Source organism: Myotis daubentonii, chromosome 4, assembly GCF_963259705.1.
Source record: "Myotis daubentonii chromosome 4, mMyoDau2.1, whole genome shotgun sequence".
NCBI lineage: Eukaryota > Metazoa > Chordata > Mammalia > Chiroptera > Vespertilionidae > Myotis > Myotis daubentonii.
Window position 1 is genome coordinate 16,343,790 of NC_081843.1, and position 25,424 is coordinate 16,369,213.

General features: G+C 42.5%; 1 protein-coding gene and 1 non-coding gene across 3 annotated transcripts in view; one reads left to right on the forward strand and one right to left on the reverse strand.

Annotated features, from left to right (window-relative positions):
• Positions 1 to 566: 566 nt before the first annotated feature.
• Positions 567 to 670, forward strand: LOC132233919 (U6 spliceosomal RNA). Its single transcript, XR_009452769.1, has one exon. It is a non-coding gene; the product is annotated as a U6 spliceosomal RNA (small nuclear RNA).
• A 1,937-nt stretch (positions 671 to 2,607) lies between these two features.
• LOC132233024 (uncharacterized) overlaps positions 2,608 to 25,424 on the reverse strand; it is a 44,398-nt gene continuing 21,581 nt past the window's right edge. Inside the window, exons 3-5 of one of the 2 annotated variants that reach the window (XR_009452535.1) lie at positions 20,513 to 20,687; positions 8,926 to 9,101; positions 2,608 to 4,059 (exon numbers count right to left, since the gene is read on the reverse strand). Coding sequence is in view for 1 of the 2 variants with exons in the window: in XM_059692954.1 (XP_059548937.1) it covers positions 9,010 to 9,101; positions 20,513 to 20,687 (267 nt within the window). In the remaining variant the exon portion in view is untranslated. Of the gene's footprint in view, positions 4,060 to 8,797; positions 9,102 to 20,512; positions 20,688 to 25,424 lie in introns of those variants that run through there. The other variant, XM_059692954.1, reaches the window with a different exon arrangement.

A 25,424-nucleotide genomic window follows, 5' to 3' on the forward strand; every position in this document is an offset into this window, starting at 1 on the left:
CCATTGTAAGCCATCAACATCAAAGGTGAACCTTGAAGGCAGGTGTGAAATTTCATTTTATGTGTCAGCTTGGCCAGGCTGTGGTACTTATTTTGGTCAAGCATCAGTCTGGATGTTGCTGTGAAGTATTTTTAGATGTGATTAACATTGAAGTCAGTAGACTTGAATAAAACAGATTACCCTCCATAATATGGTGAGCCTCATCCAATAAGTCGAAAAGACTGAGGTTCCCATGAGTAGGAAGGAATTCTACCTCAGACTGCCCTCAGACTTGACTGTAATATCAACTCTTGCTGGAATTTCCAGTCTGCCAGCTTCGCCTGTAGATTTCAGGCTTTCCAGGCCCCACACCTCTCTCTATAAATATACATCCCATTGGTTCTGTTTCTCAGGAGAATCCTCACTAACGCACCAATATGGAATCTTCCAATCCACGTTCCCAGCTGGGGAGAGGGGCCAACGTGAGGGGAGGAGGTAGCACCTGGTCTTGGAGAGAAAAGGAAGTCAAGTAAATGAAGCGCCCACTCTGTGCCGGGTACTTCACATGTGGTAAGAGATGAGCACATGTGCTTGCTTTGGCAGCACATGCACTAAAATTGGAACGATAAAGAGATTAGCACGGCCTCTGGACAAAGATGACATGCGAATTCATGAAGCATTCCATATTTTTTTTAGAAGAGGGTAAAGGGAGGATAAAGGGTGACAGAAGGAGGCTTGACTTTGGGTGGTGAACATACAGTACAACAGGGGTCCTCAAACTACGGCCCGCGGGCCACATGCGGCCCGCTGAAAACATTTATCCGGCCCGCCGGGTGTTTTTGCCGCCACTGTGTGCATAGGAATTTGTTCATAGTTTTTTTTTTAAACTATAGTCCGGCCCTCCAACAGTCTGAGGGACAGTGAACTGGCCCCCTGTTTAAAAAGTTTGAGGACCCCTGCAGTACAATATACAGATGATGCGTTGTAGAATTATACACTTGAAATCTATGTAATTTAATTAACCAATGTCACCCCAATAAAAATAATAAAATTTTTAAAAAGAGGTGGGCACACATCACCATTTCACAAGGAGTAGACTAAAGTGACCTTTTCAATATCACTTACAAGGAAAGGAGCTGTCTACACTAGAACCCGGACCTGACTCACACACCCATGACTTTTTCCATCATCCCAAATGAATGCCATCAGTAGAAGAGAACAATCAGCATGTCAGGAAAAGGGGTGGAGGGCTCTGTGGGAGTCAAGGAGACAAAGAAAGGGCACAGGCTTAAGGGTCAGAGAAAGCCACAGAACCTCACCCCAAGCAGGACGGAAAAGGGTGAGCCCAGCACTATTTAAAGGGTTAACTGTATTTGATTAAAAGATATCTTTTGGCCCAGCCAGTGTGGCTCAGTGGTTGAGTATCAACACATGAACCAGGAGATCACGGCTCTATTCCCGGTCAGGGCAGATGCCTAGGTTGTGGGCTCAATCCCCAATAAGGGTCATGCAGGAGGCAGTCAATCAATGATTCTCTCTCATCATTGAAGTTTCTATCTCTCTCCCTCTCCCGCCCTCTCTCTGAAATCAATATCAACATCAGTTCTTCCCTGGATCTCCAACCCGCCACCTGCCCTGCCAGCCCCGATGATTATATGTGCCAATTCCTTAAAATAAATCTCTGTGGATAGATGCTAGGTAGATCAATATAGCTAGATGATAGATCTAGGTCCATCTACCCATCTATCTACTATATACACATCCTGTTAGTTCTGTTTCCCTGGAGAACTCTAACACAGAGGGGGCATCAGACTGTGGCTAGGACCCACAAGGACACACGTCCCAGTCAGAGGCCCTAGGCTAGGGGATGGGTTGTGCCGGGGAGGTCCAGCAGGCTAGCTGGGCTGCAGTGCAGAGGGACTATGAGGCAATTAAGCAGGTCAGGCAGATGGTCATGTGGAGAGGAGGCTCAGAAGCCTTTGGAAGATTTGCGAGGTGAAGTGTGGGTGTCTGGAGCTGCCCTTGCAGAAGAGGCACTGCACAGAGCACACTGGCAGACTCCCACCATTGTGTCTACTTCCCAATGTGGAACCAGGCTGGTTGCAGAAATGTGCTTGGGATGAAGAAACCTACTTTGGCCCTGACTGGGTAGCTCAGTTGATTAGAGCATCGTCCCAATACAGCAAGGCTGTGGGTTCTAATCCCGGTCAGGGCACATACAAAAATCAAGCAATGAATACATAAATGAGTGGAACAACAAGTCTTCTCTCTCTCTCTCTCTCTCTCTCTCTCTCTCTCTCTCTCTCTCTCTCATTCACTCTCTCGCGCGCGCGCGCTCTCTCCCCCTACCCCCTCTGTTTCTCTTTCTCTCTGTCTTCCCCCCCCCCCACCTTTTTCTCTCTCTCCAAAAATCAATAATTCTTTTTAAGAAAGAAGAATCTGCCCTAACCGATTTGGCTCAGTGGATAGAGCATCGGCCTGCGGACTGAAAGGTCCCAGGTTCGATTCCGGTCAAGGGCATGTACCTTGGTTGCAGGAGGCAGCTGATTGATGTTTCTCTCTTGTCAATGTTTCTCTCTATCCCTCTCACTTACTCTCTGTAAAAAATCAATAAAATATATTTTTTAAAAAAAAGAAAGAAGAATCTTACCTCTCATATGGGACCAACGATGTCACTCACACACGCAGACACATGGCTCAGCCATGAGGCAGGAACACTCAGGAAGGTGGAGAGCATGTACAGAAAGAGCTGGTCTGCTGCGGCTCTTATGTGGAATCTGGGTGTGGCCTCTCTACGTAGGGATCTGGAATGCGCAATGCTGCAAAGGGATTCCTGGTGAATTTCTGAGTCTCAGGTGATCCTGAGACAGGGGCCCTTGGAAAGAACAGCACTGTGCAGACAAAGGCTCTGAAAGGCGGGCAGGGGAGCTGTTTTCACTCAGGAGCCCTGCTCACAGCCTGGTGCCAAATGCATGGCAGCCCCACCAGAAGCTCTAAAAGCCAACCTTGGTTAGTAAGCCTGAGCAGACTTCACCTGCCAGTGAATGAGAAAATGGCCAGGGCTTGCTTCCTGGGAGCAAAATGGAATCATTTCGTTCCAGGGGCTTCTCTCTTCTTTATTAACAGGCTTCCTGCTTGGAACAGAAGTTATGCCTGCCCTTCCTAATGGTTGGTTGCTATGAAATTATACATGTGCACACTTTCTTTCTCCCATGCCAAGATAGAACAATAACAGAGCAAAAGACACAACCTAGGTCTTTTAGAATGTCAGAGCCAGCCCTGGCCAGTGTGGCTCAGTTGGTTGGTTGTATCGGGACAACACCCTAACCAACTGAGCCACCTGGCCAGAGCTTTCTCTTCTTTTTTTTTTTTTTTAGATCATCTTGTCAGATTTACCAATTGCATTCATTACTCTTTTAAATAGTTAACCATATTAGTTAGAATTGCATTCAGCTCTGGGTTGAAGAAAACCTCCAAATAACAGTAACTTAACAAGATAAATTATTTTTCACTGAAAAATATCCAGAAGGCCCCATCCAGGTTTGATCTGGCAATCCATGGTGTTGGGGAACCGGGCTCCTTAGATCTTGTTGCTCTTTCATTATCCAAGGAAGGAAAAGTCATTGTTCACTATCCAAAGGTCACTCTTTTGTCCAAGTTTCTGGAGCTCCAGTCAGAATTCCAGGCAGGAAGAAGGAAGAGATAAAAGACATGCCTTCTATCTTTCTATCTCCGGAGAATTGCATGTGCCACTTCCGCTCAACTCACAGACCAGAACACAGTCATATAGCCAATCAACTTGCCAAAGAGTCAAGGAAATGCTGGTTTTTGTTTTCTCCTCTCCAAATCTTCATGCTATTTCTGTCCTACTTTTTACATCTAGATGTGTTATAAACTCCACAGTACCAGGTTTGTTTTGCTTTTAAACAATTACCTTTTAAAAAATTTTTAAATAAGAAAAATTCTTTTCTGTTTCCTTTTTCCAGTGGTCTTCATTCCTATGTGTACATCCAAGTTTCCATCTGGTATCACTTTCCTTCTGCCTGAAGAAGATTCCCTAATATTTCTTAAAGTGCATATCTGCAGGAAACAAATTTTCTCAGCTTTAGTATTTGAAAATGCTTGTGTTTTTTGTTTTTGTTTGTTGAAGAATATTTTCACTAGATATAGACGTCCAGACTGACGGCATTTTTGTCCTTAGGCTCTAAAGATGTTCTGATGTCTTCTAGTTTATTTTGTTTCTGACAAGAAATCTGTGGCAATTCTAACCTTTGTTCTTCTATTTTTAATGTATCGTTATTCTCTGGATTTTTTTTTCATCTGTATGAGAATGCTTATAGCAGCTTTATTAATAATCACCAAAAAGCAGAAACCCAAATGTCCCTGTCAGTGAGTGAACAACAAACTATTTCTTGCAGAATAATAGAGCAAATGTCATCAACCTAGATGTATCAACCCAGCCTTCTGAAATTTTAAACAATTTTTTCTTTACCACTGGTTTCCAGCAATTTGGTGTTGATGTGTCTGGATTTGGTTTTCTGTTCTTTCTTTTTTGAAATTTATCTTTATTGTTGAAAATAATACAGATGTGCCCTTTTTCTCCACATTGACCCTTTCTAGCCTACCACCTCCCCCCGCTGGGTTTGGTTTTATTTATGTTTATTCTGCTTGTGATTTTTTGAGTATCTGTGAGTTTATAGTTGTCATTAAATTTGAAAGAACTTCGGCCAGTATCTCCTCAAATATATTTCTTTCCTGACCCTCTCCCTTCTGAGACTTCAATCATACAATTACACATACTGCTTAATATTTTCCCACAGGACAGAGTGGATCTAGTGGGATTTTTCCTTCTTTTTTGTTTTTTTAATAATTTTTATTTCTTAAAGTATTACAAAGAGTATTATATATGTCCCCCTTTCCCTCCCCCTTGACTTTCCCCCCGGCCTCCCCTACCCCCTAGTGTTTTGTGTCCATTGGTTATTCTTATATGCATGCATACAAGTCCTTCGGTTGATCTCTTAACCGCACCCCCTCCCAAACCCTCCCCAGGCTTCCCACTGTAGTTTGACAGTCTGTTCAATGCTGCTCTGCCTCTGCATCTATTTTTGTTCATCAGTTTATATTGGTCTTTATTATCCGTTTCAGCCTCACCGGGGCCGTCCCAACCTGGATTTTTCCTTCTTTCTGTGCTTTAGTGTGGATCATATCCATTACTATGCTTGCAAGTTTACTGACCTGTTCTTCTGTAGAGTCTAATCTGCTATTAATCTGGCAAAATTTTCATTTCACATTAAATTTTTTTAATATACTTTTTATTAATTTCAGAGAGGAAGGGAGAGGGAGAGAAATATAGAAACATCAATGATGAGAGGGAATCATTGATTGACTGCCTCCTGCACGCTCCCTACTGGGGATCAAGCCCGCAACCCAGGCATGTGCCCTTGACCAGGATCAAACACGGGACCCTTCAGTCCACAGGCTGACGCTCTACCCACTGAGCCAAACAGGCTGGGGCCACATTAAATTTTTTAGCTCTACAGGTCCGTTTGGTTATTTTTTTTTCCTTCCACTTATTATTTAAGTGATTTCCTATATGTCACTGAGCATATTTACAATAGATGTTCTAAAGCCCTTGTCTTTTAATCATATTATCTCTGTCATTTATGAGTCTTAATCTACATGTGAATTCTACATTGTTGAGTGCTAGGTTTTGCTGCCTTCTTTTCCTGAGTACTAGACTTTGTTCTGACAGGCAGTTATGTTACATGCAGATTAAGTTAACTCTTTCAAGGTATGTTGTTATGCTTTGTTAGGATGAGTCTTAAAAGCCTTTACTCTAAAAATAGTTTAGTCTGACTACTAGGCTGACCCTCCGGGGTCTCTATGAATGATGTCTGTATTCAATGAATTCAGTGAGAACTTTCTCCTGTAGCTGGTTGGAACTCGAATATTTCCCAGACCAATATGACTCTAGAAACTGTTCAGTTTGCAGTTCCCCACATGTCCTTTGACCAGCCTCATGGAGTTTCACTCTACGTACTAGTATATGTGGCTTAGTATCCAGTTACAATCTCCAGATTCCTGGAACGCTTTCTCTCCATAGGATTGTCTACTCTGGGACTCTGCTGTGCAAATTCAAACTGCTTTAGCCTCTCCAAATGCCTATGCTTGTCTTCCCAGCTTGGCAAGGTTGCCATGCTCTGCTTGTATTCCTCCCATTGGCTAGTTTGAGTACTTCAGAAACGTAAGGTTGGTTTGATATTAGAAAATCTATTAATGTAATTAACCACATTAATATATTAAAGGAGACACATGATAATCTCAGTAGACAGATGCAGAAAAATCATTCAATCAAATTCCACAACTATAAATAATTTTTTAAACTTTCAGCAAATTATGAATAGAAAGTTCCTCAACCTAATAAATAGTACATACAAGAAATACCTATAGCAAACCTAATACATAATGCTAAACTGTTAAAAGCAGTCTCTTGAAAATCAGGAAGGACAACAATTAACAACTTTCACTGTTTCTATTCAACATTATTCAGGATGTTCCAGTCAGTCTAATAATACAATTAGGAAAAATAAAACGTGTAAGATTGAAAAGGAGGAAACAACTCTTTATCAGTTATTCATTCACAAATCTGTATTCAGCACCTGCTATGCGCTGACTGGTGACATGGCGGGGGGGGGGGGGGGGGGGACAAAATCCCTACCATTATGGAACTTACATTCAAGTCATAGGTGGGAAAAAGTCAAATAATAAACAAAGTAAAGAAAATTGTGTAGTTCTCTATGGAGAAAAATAAAAGCCAATAACAGGGCCATGAGTTGGACAAACTCAGGGAACACCATTCACTTCCTAATCTGTGGGAATGGCAACCCTGGCATTATACAGAAGGAGGGCTGGTGAGGATGGGAGAATTGTTACAATTTTAAAGAGGGTGATCAGGATAGTTCTCATTAAGGAGGAGACATTTGAAAGCAAAGGTTTGAAGGATGTGAGAGAGTGAACCACATGGCTATCTGGAGAACAATGTTCTAGGCAGAGCAAAGAATCAGGGAGTTGGACAGTCATGGAGATGGGAGGCTGCCTGGTATGTTCCCAGAACAGAAAAGAAGGCAGTGTGACTGACTGGAGTGAGTCAGGGAGAGAGTGGCAGGCGAACTCAGCGAGATCAATGGGGAATAAGTCCCTGTAAGGACTTAGTAAATCCCAGTAAGGATTTACTATGAGAATAATGGGGATCTGGAAATTTTTTAGAAAAATTGAGAAGAGTTATGTGATTTGTGTTACATTTTCAAAAAGAATCCCTCTGCTCACTACGTTGAGCATAGTTTATAAGAAGGTCAGGGCAAAAGCAGGACACCCAGGTAGGCGGCTACTTCAATAGCCTCGGTCTGAAATGATGGTAGCTTGGCCTAGCATAGTACCAGCAGAGGTAGTTCAAAGTGGTGAGATTACACATATATGCTCAAGGTAGAACCAACAGGAATTGCTCATGGATCTGATAAGGAATATAAAAAAGAAAGAGGAGTCAAGATGACTCCAAGGTTATTATTAGCCTGCCAAGTGGAATGAGGGAGGGTGGAGAAGGCATTCCTAAAAGGGGACTCTATCCTGGTTGCTTCCACTGGACCCATGAAGGTGAGTGGCTAGGCACACTTAAAAACTCTCCCTCCCAATTCATATCCAGCCACATCACATCACATCACATCACATCACATTCCGTGTCTATGCATTTAACTGCCAGAGCAGCCCCTGAATTTGCCTTGATCAAAAGCTGAACGGGGCACAGCAGGCAGCCTGCTTGCTTAAGTCAGCAGCAAATGCTGTCCACACTTCAGACCACTAGGGAAAGTGGGAAACAAATGATTACTACATAAGGTTTCCTTGATGAAAGCAGATTTAAATTGGGTTTTTGTTCTCTAATTCACAATACTATTTTGACAATGGTTTATTTTAAAAGATTATTTTGAGTCATGGAATAACCACAGAATTCATGCACTTTTAAATTGTTTATTGTCTGGCCGTGGCCAGGTAGCTCAGTTTGGTTAGAACGTCATCCTGATATACCTGGGTTGTGGGTTCGATCCCAAGTCAGGGCACATACAGGAATCAACCAATGAATGCATGAATAAGTGAGACAACAAATTAGTATTTCTCTCTCTCTCTAAAATCAATAATTTTTTTTCAATTGTTTATCTGATTGTGGTGTCAAAAGTCCATGCCCTCACCCGTTGGTTCAGTGGATAGAGTGTTGGCCTGCTGGTCCTGAGTTCAATTCCCGTCAAAGGCACATACCTTGGTTTCAGGTTCCTCCCCGGCCCAGGCCCTGGTCAGAGCTCGTGCAGGAAGCAACCAATCAATGTGTTTCTCTCACATTGATGTTTCTCTCTGTTTTTCCCTCTCTCTTCCACTCTCTAAAAATCAATGGAAAAAATATCCTCGGGTGAGGATTAAAAAAAAAAAGTCCAGTGATTAGTTCATTCAGTCAGCTTGACTCCCAGAGTTATTCAATGACTATTTTATTGAATACCTACTATAGGCCTAAAAATGTGGACCAAGTTAAGACCTCATCATGATACCAGTCTGCTTATTGTGCAATTATCAACATGTTATTAACACATCAAAATATCATACTTTTATTTTTAAATGGGCATATTTATATCCAAATGTTGTATGCAATCCATTGTGCTCATCTATTTGCTGTAACTGGAGCTTCATGTCTGCTCTGCTATAAATCACTTAACAATTTTTTTTAAAGACCCATGACCCAGGCACCAAGGTTGGAGCTCAAAGGCCACATTCATCATGATACACACAGGCTTTAAGAAAATGGAGCGGGGGGGGGGGGGGGAGAAAAAGAAAATGGATGAACTAGTTGGTTTTGCTTTGTTTTTTATTCATTTTTAATTCTGTCAAGGACAACAGAAAACTTACTTGGACTTGGTTTTCTTTTCTCACCTTTTACCATGTAATAAGATTGGGTTGTCAGAAACATCCACTCCTGTGAGTTACCTGTGTTCAGGGAGAGGAAGATAATACTTGAGGTAAAGACTGACTTTTCAGTCTAGAAAACTCCCCTCTAGGCAGCAGGTGCATGTCTGGAATCAAGGCTGAAAACACACAAAAAGAGTGAAACCACACCTGTTAGAAAGACTATATATATATATAAAAGCCTAAGCGACCGAATGACTGGTCGACCGATCGCTATGATGTGCACTGATCACCAGGGGGCAGGCACTCAATGCAGGAGCTTCCCCCTGGTGGTCAGTGCACCCCAGACGCCAGACACAGGGCTCATAGCTGGCAGCGACAGCCCAGAGACCACAGCGGGGCGGCAGCGAGGCTACTGAGCAGCAGTGGTGGCAGTCGCAGTGGGGCTGGGATGAGCAGGAGCAGCAGGTGGCATTGGACTGCCAGTTTTGGCCGATCCCCACGGGCTACTTCAAGGGACCCCACCGGTGCATGAATCTGTGCACCAGGCCTCTAGTTACCAATAAGACAAGAAATAACAAGTGTTGGAGAGGGTGTAGAGAAAAGGAAATCCTCATTCACGGCTGGTGGGAAGATAAACTGGTACAGCCACGATGGAAAACAGTTTGGAGGTTCCTCAAAAAATTAATAATAGAGCTACCATATGACCCTGCAATCCCTCTTCTGGGTATCTGCCTGAAAAAAATGGAAAACAATTATTCATAAGGATGTATGCATCTCTATGTTCATTGCAGCATTATTCATAGTGGTCAAGATATGAAAACAACTGAAGTGTCATCCTTTGATAAGTGATTGGATAAAGGTGTGGTACATATATACAATGGAATACTACTCAACCATCAGAAAAGATGAAATACTGCCATTTGTGACAACATGAATGGATCTTGAGTATTATGCTAAGTGAAATACTTAAACGGGAAAAGACAAGAGCAATATGATTCACTCATATGTGGGAAATAAAACAGAAAGCAACAAAGGAAGAACAAAAAAACTCATAAACACAGACAACAGTATGGTGATTTCCAGAGGGAGGAGGATGAAGAGGATAAAGGGGGTCAAATATATAGTGACAGAAGGAGACCATACTTTGAGTGGTGAGCACACAATGCAATATACAGATGATGTCTTATAAAACTGTCCACCTGTAACATATAACCAAGTAACCATAAATAACCAATGTTACCTCAATAAATTTAAATAAGCAAATCAATAAACCTAAAACTAATTTCAAAAAAAAGAGTGAAACCAGAGAAAGGCGATGCATGGTTTATTCCAAGACAAAGGATGGGCTCATCACCTCACAGTCCCAGACATACCCTCCCCCTACAAAGGAAAGGCCAGAAAAGTCACAAAAAGCTGGGCCTAGCCCAGGGGTGGGCAAACTTTCTGACTCGAGGGCCACAATGGATTCTTAAACTGGACCGGAGGGCCGGAACAAAAGCATGGATAGAGTGTTTGTGTGAACTAATATAAATTCAAAGTAAACATCATTACATAAAAGGGTACGGTCTTTTTTTTTTTTTTTTTTTAGTTTTATTCATTTCAAACGGGCGGGATCCGGCCCACGGGCTGTAGTTTGCCCACGGCTGGCCTAGGCAGAACTGAAGCACATGAAGTCAGTTTGTACCTTTTCAATTGCACTTAGCCACTGTGTCCAGAATACATATAGGACATCAGACCGGAGATTAAACCCAAGCTTTGAAAGTTGCCAACTGGTTGCCTTTGGTAAGTGATTATTTATCTCTTTGGGTGAATTTCATGAGATGTAACTTATATCTCAATAAAAGAATGAATACAGAGGAGAAAATATAAACTAGCAAACAAAAAAGTAAACGAGACTGACTAGTTAATCAGAGCCCTTTTTGGACTTTCATATGAGTCCAATAAATTGACCTCTTGGCTTGAAGACACATGATAAAAATCTCCAACAATGATAATCTGAACATTTTGCACATATTGTTCCCTCAGTCGTTATCTTGACATGGCTCATAAAGCAATGGAAGAGGGAGGGAATGCTATTTGTATTTACATAGCCTGAGACACCCCCAGGTTCCAGAAAATAGCCTAGATCATTTCGTCGATTTGCAGTGTCAGTCCTCTTCGGTTAAATAGCTTTGATTTCCAAGGTGACAAAGGCACAACTCTGATAATAACACTGTGATCTGTTGCCTAGACTCATGATTGAAGGAAATACTAAATATATATTAGGAATGAATAAAAATAAAAACATAATATTTTCCCATTTAAAAATAAAAAGCCCACCGCTGTTTGAGTGCCAGCCCATGCACTGAAGGATCATGGGTTCAATCCTGGTCAAGGGCATGTGCCTGGGTTACAGGTTCTATCCCCAGCCCCAGTCAGGCAACCAATCGATGTGTCTCCTCTTCTCTTCTCTTCTCTTCTCTTCTCTTCTCTTCTCTTCTCTTCTCTTCTCTTCTCTTCTCTTCTCTTTTCTCTTCTCTTCTCTCTTCTCTTCTCTTCTCTTCTCTCTCTCTCTCTCTCTCTCTCTCTCTCTCTCTCTCTCTCCCTCCCTCCCTCCCTCCCTCCCTCCCCCCCCCTCCCTTCCACTCTCTCTAGAGATCAATAGAGAAAATATCCTTGCATGAGTATTAGCTGGGGTAGAGGGGTATAATTTGTACAGCTTGGGGCATATAGTAGGTGTTCAATAAATGTTAGCTCCAATTATTACTGGACTGCCAGTCAATTATGTAGAATTAATCCATTAGTCCCTCTGTGTTGACTTCCTCTCTCCCCTCTCTAGGTCCCAATATTTAGCTTCCCCTAGTTAACCTTCCATGGTCCTAAGAGAGGACTGTGTAAGACCTGCTAAACTGACTCAAGCTAATGGAGCCTCACAGTGCTCATTCCCGTCCCTTCCCTACACTGTTCTTGGACAAATTATTTTGGGGGGCTGTATCACAACTAAGTCACCCATACTTGCCATCCACGCGCGTCATCTTGCATCATCTTTCATTGATGAAAATGACCTTACTGTCTCCCAAACTATTTCTGTAGTAAGTAGGAGGAATGGGTCTGAACCAAGAGAGTGGTCTCCATGGCAACAAAGCAATCTGGTTCACTCAAGGGACTAGATTTCTGATCTGGACTCCAACACAGTAATCAACAAAATAGTCAGCCTTATGCTCCCACAACCTCAACAACCACCCTTGCTGACACCCCAGGCTCCACCAAGATCCTCCACCCTGGGTCCCACACTCTCAGCCATACTCTATAACAAAGAGACTGGGCTGGGGAGACCAAGGGAACCAGACACACCCAAGATGTTCTCATCACTCCCCAGAGCCCAAATGCCCTGGTGGAAAATAGAGAAGCAAAACCTATAAATAATCAAGGTTTGTGTCCAGATCTTCAGAGTCCTCCCAACCTGTGTATGTGTTATAAACATAGATGATATAGATCTATAGATGATATATAGATACAGATATAAATGTAGATATAGATGGTGTCGATATAGCTCAATTAAACATTCCACACATTTTCTCATTTAATTCTGTCAACTTGGGAAGAAATATTTTATTGATAAGAAAACAGAGATTTACAGAGACTTTTTTTTAACTTAGCCAAAGCTGCCAGCTGACAGTTGACTGGAATGAGGTTGGCACCAGATTTAAGGACTCTGGGGTCACTGTGGCATACTCCTTCCATCTCATTTTCACTGAACACGGAGGGCCCCACTTGAGGCCCACCAAACTTCTTGCCATTTCTCAGGCTCACCTGACAACGTTACGACTGTGTCTGCACCCAAGGTTGGTCTACCAGCACAGGCCCCTTCCCTCTTTCTGAGACCCTCCTCACACAACAGACTCCAGCTAAACCACTACCACCCCACCCCCCAAATTGAGCAGTTCTTCCTCAGTCTCCTCTGGCTTAGTCCAACCTTCACTCATTGAATCAGGGGTTCATGGGCCAGGTCTTCAGCTTTACCCTGAAAATTTAGGTCTGGGAGAATAAGCCTGGGGCTGAGTCTTTGATCCTCACTCTGAGCTCAGGGGCTTGGATGGAGCAGAATGCTGAGGAGTGTTGGTTGAATAAGCATATCCATCAATATTTTTACATATTAATTCATAATACTATCTTTGAGGAATAATTTACTATACTACAATTTTTAAAATTTAGGACACCATTAGATTACACACACACACACACACACACACACACACACACACACACTTTTGTTTATTGAATTTAGAAAGAGGGAGAGAAAAGAGAGAGAAATATTAGTCTGTTGCCTTCCGTACACACCCCGACCAGGGATTGAACCCACCCCCTTTTGGTGTACAGGACTATGCTCCAACCAACTGAGCCACAAATAATTTTTTAATGTGCTAAAAAATATATAACAAAAAATTTACTATTTTAACCATTTTAAGTGTACAGATCAGTGGCATTAAGTTCCCTTTTAGTGCTATGCAACCATCACCACTATCCATCTCCAGAACTTGTTCATCTTCCCAAACTGAACTTCTGTCCCCATTAAACAACTCCCTATTTCCTCTTCCCATAGCCCTTGGCATCCACCCTTCTACTTCCTGTCTCTGTGAATTTGATGACACTAAATACCTCCTATAAGTGGAATCATTCTGTATTTACCTTTTTGTGATTGGGACTTAGTATAATGCCCTCAAGGTCAAACCATGTTGTAGCTTGTGTCAGAATCATATAATTTTAAAAAGACATTCACTGGATCATTGAAAAATGTTGATAATTCCTACTGAAGGCAAGGCCTGCACTCAAGACTCCAGATTTTTTTTATAAAAGGTAAACCAGCCAGTGTTGCTCAGTGGTTAAGCATTGGCCCATGAACCAGGAAGTCACAGTTCGATTCCCTGTCAGGGCACATGCCCGGGTTGTGGGCTTGATCCCTCAGGAGACGACCAATCAATGATTCTCATCATTGCTTTTTTTTTTAATCTTTATTGCTGAAAGTATTACATAGGTCCTCCTTTTACCCTCATTAACCTCTACCAGCCCGCTCCTGTCCTCCCCCCACCCCCGCAGGCCCTTACCACCCCATTGTCTATGTCCATGGGTTATGCATATATGCATTCAAGTTCAACAGTTGATCTCTTCCCACCCAACCTCCCCTGACTTCTCTCTGAGGTTCAATAGTCTGTTGATGCTTCTGTGTTTGATGTTTCTTTCTTTTTTTTTGAATTTATTTTACTGATTTTTTTACAGAGAGGAAGGGAGAGGGATAGAGAGTTAGAAACATTGATGAGAGAGAAACATCAATCAACTTCCTCCTGCACACCCCCTACTGGGGATGTGCCCGCAACCAAGGTACATGCCCTTGACTGGAATCGAACCTGGGACCCTTCAGTCCGCAGGCCGACACTCTATCCAGTGAGCCAAACCGGTTAGGGCAATGTGTTTGATGTTTCTATCTCTCTCTCCCTCTCCCTTTCTCTCTGAAATCAATAAAAACATATATTTTAAAATAAAAATTTAAAAAGGTAAATGACAGAGTCTCCACTTCAAGGTGTCAGCCAACTGAATTTATTTTTAAAGGGTCCAATGTGATACTGGATGAGAGACAGACAACAACCAGGCCTTCCTCTCAACCCTTGAAAATGGCTTTCTATACTCCAGCCTATGGGCTATTTCTCCATATCAATCTATTGAGTCCAGAAGATAATTTAAAAATGGAAATGACTAATGGGAGGAATTTCAGGCCACCTCAGGGTTGTAAGTAAACAAGTAACAGATGGAATCAGGTATCAACTCCTCAGGTCGGGCTCAAAATAGCATAAAATGGCCACTTACTCTGTCTATGAATCCCTCTGCAAGTTCTAAAAGGCACCAAGACTTTCCATCCAATAAGACTACTCCTTTGGCATGCAGGACCACCAGTGTGCCTGCGGGATGGCTGCTAAGGAGGCCTTGGACGGAATGAAGACTGGAGTTCCGGGAAGTGATGAAAAGAAGAGGAAGGGAGGTGGCATTCATTGAGCTCCTACTCAGATCCAAGTACCACACTAGGCACTTCCATACAACCAAGTACAAGAGATGCCATCACCTCGAGTTTATAGATGCAGAAACTGTGGCTTAGATGAGTTAATAAACTATTCAAGCCCACACAGCTAACTAGTACGGGAACTAATTCAAACAAATTCAGACTTGTCCATCCTCAAGGCTTTTTTCTTTAAATTCATGATGCCTCTCATTCCATGATAGGGAGTGAGTGATGTATTCCTCATCTCTAGCCCCCACTTAAGACCCCAGACATGCATCTCTTTTTTCTTAAATATATTTTTATTGATTTCAGAGAGAGAAAGAGAGAGAGATAGAAACATCAATGATGAGAGAGAATCATTGATCAGCTGCCTCCTGCACGCCCCCTACTAGGGATCGAGCCTGCAACCCAGGCATGTGCTCTTGACCAGAATCGAACCTGGGACCCTTCAGTCCACAGGCTGATGCTCTACACACTGAGCCAAACTGGCTAGGGCTAGACATGCATCTTGAGAAGATAAATCAATGGTAGGACCAGCCGAAAGCACATGAAAAGAGTGTTATCCTCCACCCACAGAAACCATGAAGGGGGTTGAAGGTCTGTCCAAAGAGGACTACTTGGAAAGGACACGTTTCCTATGAGTCCTTAAATGAGAAGGCAGTAAATTCCTATGGCGCTTACAGCTTAAGCATAGGCAGAATTTCTGACTGAAATGAAGAAAACTCAGCCAGCTTTTCTAATTAATGATGACTGAGTCATAAAAAGAAAGAAAAGTTGGCTCCACGCTGATGCTGAGAGAAGGGTGCCTTCCATAAAGTGCCTGAGTAGGTGTCTCCTGCAGCAGCAACCTCCTCTCTCTCTTGCCATCCTTATGCCACACCTTCTGGCACTTTTTCATGGATAGAGGCTACATTACAGTGATGGCGAACCTTTTGAGCTCGGTGTGTCAGCATTTTGAAAAACCCTAACTTAACTCTGGTGCCATATCACATATAGAAATGTTTTGATATTTGCAACCATAGTAAAACAAAGGTTTTGATATTTATTTTTGATATTTATTTTATATATTTAAATGCCATTTAACAAAGAAAAATCAACCAAAAAAAGGAGTTCGCGTGTCACCTCTGACACGCGTGTCATAGGTTCGCCATCACTGGGCTACAAGAAGCAGGTAGCCCAGCCCAACTGGTCTGGGGGAGCTCACTTTTGGCAAACAAATGATGGGTGAGAACAGTGATGGGGAAGGCATCTCCACGTGGTGAAACGGATCATGGCTGGTCTTGTTTACCAGCTACAGTCTAATTTGAGGGGCAATGGCAAGTACCCGGCCCAAACCATCTCTCCACATTGATGTCTGCCCCTGAGATTTCACCTTCCAAAATGTCTCTTTGGATTCCTCTCCCCAGGAGTCATCTTCTTGGGAGGAGAACATTCACCAACTCCTGGTAAAGTGTTAGACACAGAATCAAATGGACCTTGACGGTCACAGTATCCCGTCCAGCACGGGAATCTCTGACAGCATCTACTAGCTTATTCCAGGGATATGGGAATCACAATCAGGTGAGGAACCCTGTTCCATGGTTGTACAGTTCCTATGAAGTTCTTTACATCAAGCCAATACGTTTACCCTATAGCTTCTTTCCCCGTGTGGCATCAGGAACCAACGTGCTCCTTCTTCCAGGCAGTCGTGCGTCCCCAAGCATCTCCGAGAACAGCAGTTCTCTCAGGTCTTCCCTGTGGCATGCCTCTCAGACTATCTTCACCCCCGTTCAGGATGCCTTCAATGGGCTCACTCCAAATTATCAGTAAGACCTCTAACTGTGTGTGACAAGACGGCAAAGATAAAGTGGAAAGCCCTAGTTACTTGTGTTCACATGCACACACTTACACAACCTCACAACCGAGGGGAAAACAAAAGGCCCCAAACTGAGGTAACATAATAGATTCAAAGGAATTCTCAGATGTGTTTTGGGTACTCCTGGATGTAGGAAGCAGCAGTTCCGTCATTAATTCATGGAAGTGGACAGGCAATATAGTTAGGATGCTTGTGGAAATAAGAAAGAGAGGAATCTTAGTCACAGAGCCAACCCTCAAGGACCCCTGAGAAGTCAAAAACTGAGCTTTGTGGGAAGAGCAGAAACCCAGGAGAGTAACCCCTCCCGGGCACTGGCACTGGAAAGCCACTAGAAATGCAAAGCAGCATGGGAAAGCAGGCCATTGATCAACCCTCAAGCATTCATGGCCGCCTACTTTAGTGCTCTGCCAGTGAAGTCATTCAGCTCCCCTCTCGTGCTCTGTCTCTTATCTCTTCTCTACCCTTCCTCTATCAAGTGCGTGGTTGATTCCGCTACATTTCCCAGATCACCAAAGCGCAGCTCTTCAAGCCAGGCCCCTGCAGAGGTTGCTGGCCACTGCTCCTCAAGGAACAGCTTAAGGAGACTCAGCCAGAGTTGAAGGCATTGCAGTTTCTCTCAAGAGGGGTCAGGAAGCAGGAGCAACCTGTGCCTGACCAGCATAGTATGCCCAGGGTCCAGAAGAACTAAGAATGTGTTCATTTCAGTGCATGGAGGAAATAAGCAAACACAGACTTCTTGGCTATCATGTCCCTAGGCAGAGAACTGGCTTGATTCTGATATCCAGATGGAGGGGATTTTGTAAAAATTACCTGTGTACCCAGCTGCTTCTGCTTCTTTTTTTTTTTTTTTACATGGGTGGTAGGATACTCCCACTCTTTCATTCTATACCGTTTTGTACCTTTTGATTTGGGGCAGTATACATTTATGCATTTCACAGGTAACATAACAAAAGAAATAAGCAAAAAGACCAGCTGCTTCTTATTAGTGATTATTTGGGGTGCCTACGAGGGCCCCAATCCCAAATATCAGCCCATCATCTATCTGCCACTTCACCTTCACCCCTGTGTGGCTTGTGGGTTCCTCTATTAAAATAAAAATGCTACTTGGGGATAAATTTAAGACTTCTACTGAAGCCTACCAAAAATTATTGAGAGAAATAAAGAAAACCTAAATAAATGAAGAGATGCGCCATGTTCATGAATTAGAAGACACAATATTATTAAGATGTCATTTCTCCCCAAATTAATCTATAGATTCAAGGTAATTACAATAAAAATTCTTAAAAACTTTTAGAAAATGGTGAGCAGATTCTAAAATTTAAGTGGAAATGAAAATACCTAGAATAGTCAAAATAATCTTAATAAAGAACAAAGTTGGAATACTTACCCTCACTGATTTTAGAGTTACTATAAATAACAGTAATCAAGACAATTTGATATTAGCACTAGCATACAACAAATATATCAGTGGAATAGAAAACAGAGTCCATAAATACACCTACATATACACTGAGTGGCCAGATGATTATGACCGGCCAGATGATTATGACCACCCCAACAGTACAATGAAGTGAATTAGTTATGATACAAATAATAATAATAATAAAACCTTGAGAGTATTTGCTTAGGAAGTTTTCAATATTCAGTATTTTTGGAAGTGTCAATAAAGTACTGATGGGGTGGTCATAATAATCTGGCCAGTCATAATAATCTGGCCACTCAGTGTATATGGTCAATTGATTTTCAACAAAGATACCAATAATTCAATGGGGTGAAAATTATTTTTAACAAATGGGCTAGAATAATTGTCTATCCGAAAGGAAAAAACTGAACCACAATTCCTTACATCATAACAAAAAATTAAATTAAATTAAAATGGATCTGCCCTGGCTGGTGTGGCTCAGTTGGTTGAGCATCGCCCCATGCACTGAAAGGTCACCAGTTCAATTCTCAGGGCACATACCCAGGATACAGGTTCAATCCCTGGTCAGGGTGCATGTGGGAGACAACAGGTCAATGTTTCTCTCTCACAACCGAGTGCCAAATATGTGACTCTAATTACATGAAGCTCTAGAACAGACAGGCACAAATAATCTATGTTGGGAGAAAAAAAAAGAACTGTGACAGCCTCTACCAAAAGGAATTTGACTGGGAAATGGTGTAAAGACTTTCTGGGGTGATGGGAATGCTCCATATCTTTATTTAAAATAACGGCTTTTTTTAAAAAAAACAAGAGAAAATGATTGACTTTAATTACATACATATGTATGGGAACTCTGCATCCATGAGAGAGTCAGAGACCTCACAGAGATACAGGAGAGGTTCAGAGAGAGAAAGGGAAACTGAGGTACATAAGCCATTCTGAGCTAGGGATAGGTAACACACCTTACGGCTTCAGAAGGTAATTGTAGGGAGAGCGTATGTTTAATAATTATTAGTTTGCCCTGCCACATAGTTAGGTAAGAAGTTATCTCTGGTGATAACTCTTGTTGTAGGCCAGGCTCCTAATTTTTTTCCTTTTATTTTTATTATTTTTTCAATTAGTTTACATTCAATGTTATTTTGTATTAGTTTCAGGTGTACAGCGTAGTGGTTAGACAATCATATACTTTACAAACTAAGTAACAGCGTTATTAAGATACATTTTATGTGCCATAAAATTCACCTTTTTAAAGTGTGCATTGTGGCCAGGCCGGTGTTGCTCAGTGGTTGAGCACTGACCTATGAACCAAGAGGTCACAGTTCAATTCCCATTCAGGGCACATGCCTGGTTGAGTTCCATCCCCAGTGTGGGGCATGCAGGAGGCAGCCAATCAGTGATTTTCCCTCATCATTGATGTGTCTATCTCTCTCTCCCTGCCCCTTCCTCTCCGAAATCAATAAAAATATTTTTTAAAATAAATAAAGTGTACATGTGGTCATTTTTAGTACATTCAGAGTTATGCTACTATCACCACTATTTAATTCCAGAAGAAACCTGATACCCATTGGCACTCAGTCCCCACCCTAGCAACCATTAATCTATTTTCTGCCTCTATAAATTTGCCTGTTCTGGATATTTCATCTAAATGGAACCCACAACACGAGGTCTTTTGTGCCTGGCTTCTTTCACTCAGCATGTTTTCAAAGCTTAGTCCATGTTGTAGCATGTGTCAGTACTTCATCCCTTTTTGTGGCTGGATAACATTCTGTTGTACGGATGGACCACATTTTGTTTATCCATCAGTTGATGGACATTTGTGGAGGGACTCGACTGGAAAAGGCACAAGGGAACTTTCCAGGGTGATCAACATAGTAGTTATATGAGAGTATATATTTGTCAAAAATTATTGAACTATCCACTTAAAATATGTGCCTTTTATTGAAAATAATCTACATTTTTTAAAAGACCCCAGAAAAAAAAGAATAAAGAAAAACAGAGAGAATATAGGAAGGGAGGAAAGGAGGGAGGGAGGGAGGGAAAATAAACGGGGGGAGGGAGGGAGGGAGGGAGGAGAAAATATATTCTGGGAGATGATTCCTCTTTGTTTTAGCCACAGCCATCGTGGGTTATTCGAGGGGCTAGGAAATCACCCAATTCCCCCACAGGCTTTAGCAAATTGCTCAGGATCACCCCAGGACCCCGTGATTATCTGAGCATGCTCTCTGACCAATTTTCATAACCTTTGCAGGGCACGTTGTGTTCTGCAGAGAAAACCTACCTTTTCTGCAGTGGGCTTGCTGGAGATGGCACTCAGCTGGGCTGGAGCCATCTACCTCGGGCTGGCCACCCCCACACAGGCCCCTGCGTCTGAGCACGCTCCCTTTGACATCATCTGAGTCCACTGCCCACCAAGCAACTTTGTGATACCGCGTTGTCCTTACAGGGAGATTTTCCTGCAGCAGGAGGAAGGAGATAGCTGGTTAGCCTGACAGTTCTATCTTTTGATTAAAAAATCAATAAACTGACATGGAGTTTGATATCTTTAAAGTTTTGGGGTTTTTTTCACACCTGAAGGGAGGCTGTGTAAGGAGACAGAAGAGAGGAACTCCCACGCTGGGAAGGAGGCCTGAGGACTCCACCATCAATTGCATCAGGACACCCTGAGCAATGAATACTTGGTCTTCTTGTCAAAAGACACTTAGTATTCTGGAGGTTAAAAACAGTCAGACAGCAGCATTTTCATTTGGCTCAAAACTATTGACTATCTAGTAGTTGTAAGACTCTGTGTGCAGGGCTGGAGACCTCTGTCCTAACTGTATTTGGGGTATGGGGGTGGCAGCAGGGCACTTGCAGGAAAAAAAAAAACAAAAAACTAATAATAGGAGGCGAGAGGCGCCAAGCCCTGCACCACTGCAGGCTACACATTCTAAATGCCATGAACGCTCCAATAGCAGAGAGGCCACTTTACACCTTTCACGAGCTATGTGCCAATGTGATGGCACAATGGATGCAATGATTAATCAAGTGCAGCCACACGCTCCAAACGCTCCCTCACATTTAGGGGTGTAGAATAGCTTGCAAACAAGAATCAGAATGCATTGTGGGGGTCATTACAACGGAGGGGTGTCTGAGTTCTGCCAATCAAGGACTTCTGCCTGAAAGTGGATTGGGGGCAAGGCACAACAAGGTGCAAACGAGCACAGACCTCAGGCTTCCCTATTACACCGCATCAACAGGCAACAAGGCCTTCCCATTGCTTAACTTGAGTAAAAGAAGGAGGAAGAGAATCCCACCCTGGGAATAGGCTGGCCTCTCGAGCTAGGTTCTGGCCTGAGTCGTTCGCAGATGGTTGATATCATAAACAATGATGAATGAGCCAACTGTATCACTATATCTACATATAAAAAATAACCAGCCCTAACCGGTTTGGCTCAGTGGATAGAGCGTTGGCCTGCAGACTCAAGGGTCCCAGGTTCGATTCCAGTCAAGGGCATGTACCTTGGTTGCAGGCACATCCCCAGTAAGCAGGAGGCAGCTGATCGATGTTTCTCTCTCATCGATGTTTCTAACTCTCTATCCCTCTCCCTTCCTCTCTGTAAAAAAAATCAATAAAATATATATATTTTTTTAAATAACCACATTGCTGATATAGCACAAGATGGGAAGTAACTGGATGGCTTTTGGTCACAGGGGCAAGAAAATCTGGAAATGAAGAGGACAAAGAAGAGAGAAGGGAGGAGAGCAGGATAAAGGAGGAAAAAGAGAGGAAAGGGAGAAATAGTTGGAGAGAAGGAAGAAAAGGCATCTCCCTTTGCACAAGGAGTGCAGGCCACACTTTCCAAGACATAGAGAGCTTTCTAGGACTCCTGACCTCAGAGAAGATCTGTGAAATGACCGAAGAGCAGGCGGCTGTGAGGCCAAGGGGATGAAACAGCCTCTCCTGGCCTGGGTATCTCACCTACTTAAGCCACAGACCATTGCCAGGAGGAAATTGGAGGAGGAAAGCATGAGGGACTATTTTACAAATCTCTTTCTTTCCATTATCACTACTTAAGTGCTAAGACTCTGAAGTCTGAGAAGCAACATTTTTCTCCCTAAGCAATCAGAAATAAATAAAAGAAGAACGCTCTGTACTTGGTAAATCTGCGTTGGTGTGGGCCCACACGGCTGAGCATGGCGGAGGGGGTGGGCAAAGTTACGGAGATCTTTAGCAGAGTTAGAATTCCAGATGGTACTGGCATGGAGACTGAGGAGGCTGCAGCAAAGAAGGCGGAAGGGAAACCAGGAGAGAAGCCCACTCCAAAGAAAGTGGCAAAAGCAACATGTGTGGAAGGGTGGACATTTGCTGCTCGGGAGGCCCTTGGAGAGGGCTGCATCGGTGTCCATAGTCCTGGCTCCTCCTCTGCAACCGAGGCTCTGAAACCAGAGACTGTTGGCTGGGCTAGATGAGATGTATGGAGCTTGAGTGGAACGTGAACAGGCAGGAGAGCCGGGAGCTCTGGCTCTACTACTAATTGGCCATGCAGCCCTGAGCCAGCCATTTCTTCTCCCTGCATCCATTTCCTCATCTTGAAAAGGATGGTGGATGAAGGGTGACACTCTTTTTTGGTAATATCTAAAGCCTATAGAAGTATTGTTGGGATAGAAGGACTTGACAACTCTCTATCCAAATATGTTTCTGGCACCTCCGACTTTAAACTATAGGATATCCCCCAAAAATATATATACACACACTTTGAATAATTATTAAGGCAGTGTTTATTAAAATACATTTCATTTTCAAAATTAAACTATCAGCTGTTATAGTGTATATACGTTTTTAATTTTTTTTTTTTTTTCAGAGAGGAAGGGAGAAAGAAGAAAGAGAAGCATCGATGATGAGAGAGAATCATTGACTGGCTGCCTCCTGCATGCCCCCTATTAGGAATTAAGCCCGCAACCCAGGCATGAGCCCTGACTGGGAATTGAACCCTGACTTCCTGGTTTATAGGTCTACGCTCAACCACTGAGCCACACCAGCCGGGCAAAGTGTATATATATCTTGGGGGGATACCCTGTATTTTCCATCTGTCCTCTAGCTTACTTAGCCACTTACCTTTCTTACCAGGCCAATAAGCTTGCAATAGGGTACCCCTCTAGATTCACCAAGGAGAAACCTGCTAAGCTGAATACATGCAAAGTGAAGCCTCTGAAAAGCTCTTCGTACACATGCAAGTCTGTGACTTAAGCCCAAAGGCTCTCAGCCTGAGAAAGCCCTGGGTTCTGGTGGGGTTTCCTGGCAGTCTAGGGGCCGGCCTCATGTCATGGTGACATATCCAGGACTATGGAAGTAATGGTGTGACTTCAGGTCATCAAATAAAGGGGAATAACTTAAGTGTGGGAATTGGGAGGGCACCTTTTGAGGCCCTTCGTAACACATCTTAGGCAATTGCTTACCCCATTCTTGAGGAGACCCATGAATCATGATATTCTCTCTCTAGTCAGCCTCTGCAAATCCAGGGGAGGTGAGACCCAGAGATACCCGAGGCTGGCTGACCCATCCCTGTCTAACTTAGTTTTTTTGCCAAAGTAAGTTTCCGTGCCCCTCAGATGAAATAAAGAGGCTTTCTGTGTTAGAAAAACCTAAGGTATACTTACATAAGTCCGAATCAGACTGAAGGACTTAGAACTGATTTGGGAAAGTAAAAAGAGAGAGAGGGTGACTGAAAGTCTGAGTAGAAATGTAAATTCACCAAAAATTTGTAACATTCACTCCTACTCAATAGAGCTGGCCAATCACTATTACTGTTTCAGTTCTACTTTCAAAAGGCAGCAATTTGAAACAGCTTTGAAGTCTACTTCACAAACATAAAATTCACCCATTTAAATTACACAATTCAATGGTTTCTAGCATATTCCCAGAGTTGTGAAACCATCACCATTATCTAATTTTAGACTATTTCATTACCCCCAAAAAGAAATCCCACACCCATTAGCAGTCACTACCCACAGATTTAAAAGATTGCAGTTTGCCCCTTTAGGTACTTTTCCTGCAACTAGGACATGACATACATCAGATGACATTGATATCTTTTTTTTTTTTAATATATTTTATTGATTTTTTACAGAGAGGAAGGGAGAGAGATAGAGAGTTAGAAACATCGATGAGAGAGAAACATCGATCAGCTGCCTCCTGCACATCTCCTACTGGGGATGTGCCCGCAACCCAGGTACATGCCCTTGACCGGAATCGAACCTGGGACCTTTCAGTCCGCAGGCCGACGCTCTATCCACTGAGCCAAACCGGTTTCGGCGACATTGATATCTTAATCAAGATCTCATGACATATACACAACAATCACAAGAAAACATGTTCAACATCTCTGATCATTAGGGAAATGAAAATCAAAACCACAATGAGAGATCATCTCACACTCATTAGGTTGGCTACTATAAAATAAAATAAAAAGCGTTGGCAAGGATGTAGAGAAATTGAAACCTTTGTGCTTTGTTAGTGGGAGTGAAAATGGTGTAGCCATTGTAAAAAAAAAAAACCAATATGCAGTTCCTTAAAAACTTACAAGTAGAATTATATCCACTTCTGGATATAAACCCAAAAGAATTGAAAGTAGGGTCTGAGTAAGATGTGTGCACATCTATGTTCATAGCACAATTATTCTCAATAGCCAAAAGATGGAAGCAACCCAGTGTCCACTAGCTGATAAATGGATAAACAAAATGTAGTCTAGCCAAGACCTAGAGGGTATTATGGTAAGTAAAATAGATCAGAGAAAGTAAATACTGTATCCTTTCACTTATATGTGGAATCCAAAAAATCAAACAAATGAACAAGCAAACAGACTCAAAGATACTGAAAACAAACTGATAGCTGCCAGAGGGTTGGGCAAAAAGGTGAAGGAATTAAGAGGTACAAATTTCCAGGTATAAAATAAGACACAGGGATACAAAGTAACATGTAGGGAATGCAATCAATAATATCACAATAACTTTGTACAATGACAGGTAGTTACAAATTTAGATTTCTCGTGGTGACCACTTTGTAAGGCATATAAATTTCAAATCACTAATACAATATTGCACGCCAACTATAATTTAATTAAAAAGAACTTTATATTCCAGAATGAAAAAAAATGTGATCTAGCTATACAATGTAATATTATACAGCCTTAAAAAGGAAATAAATTCTGACA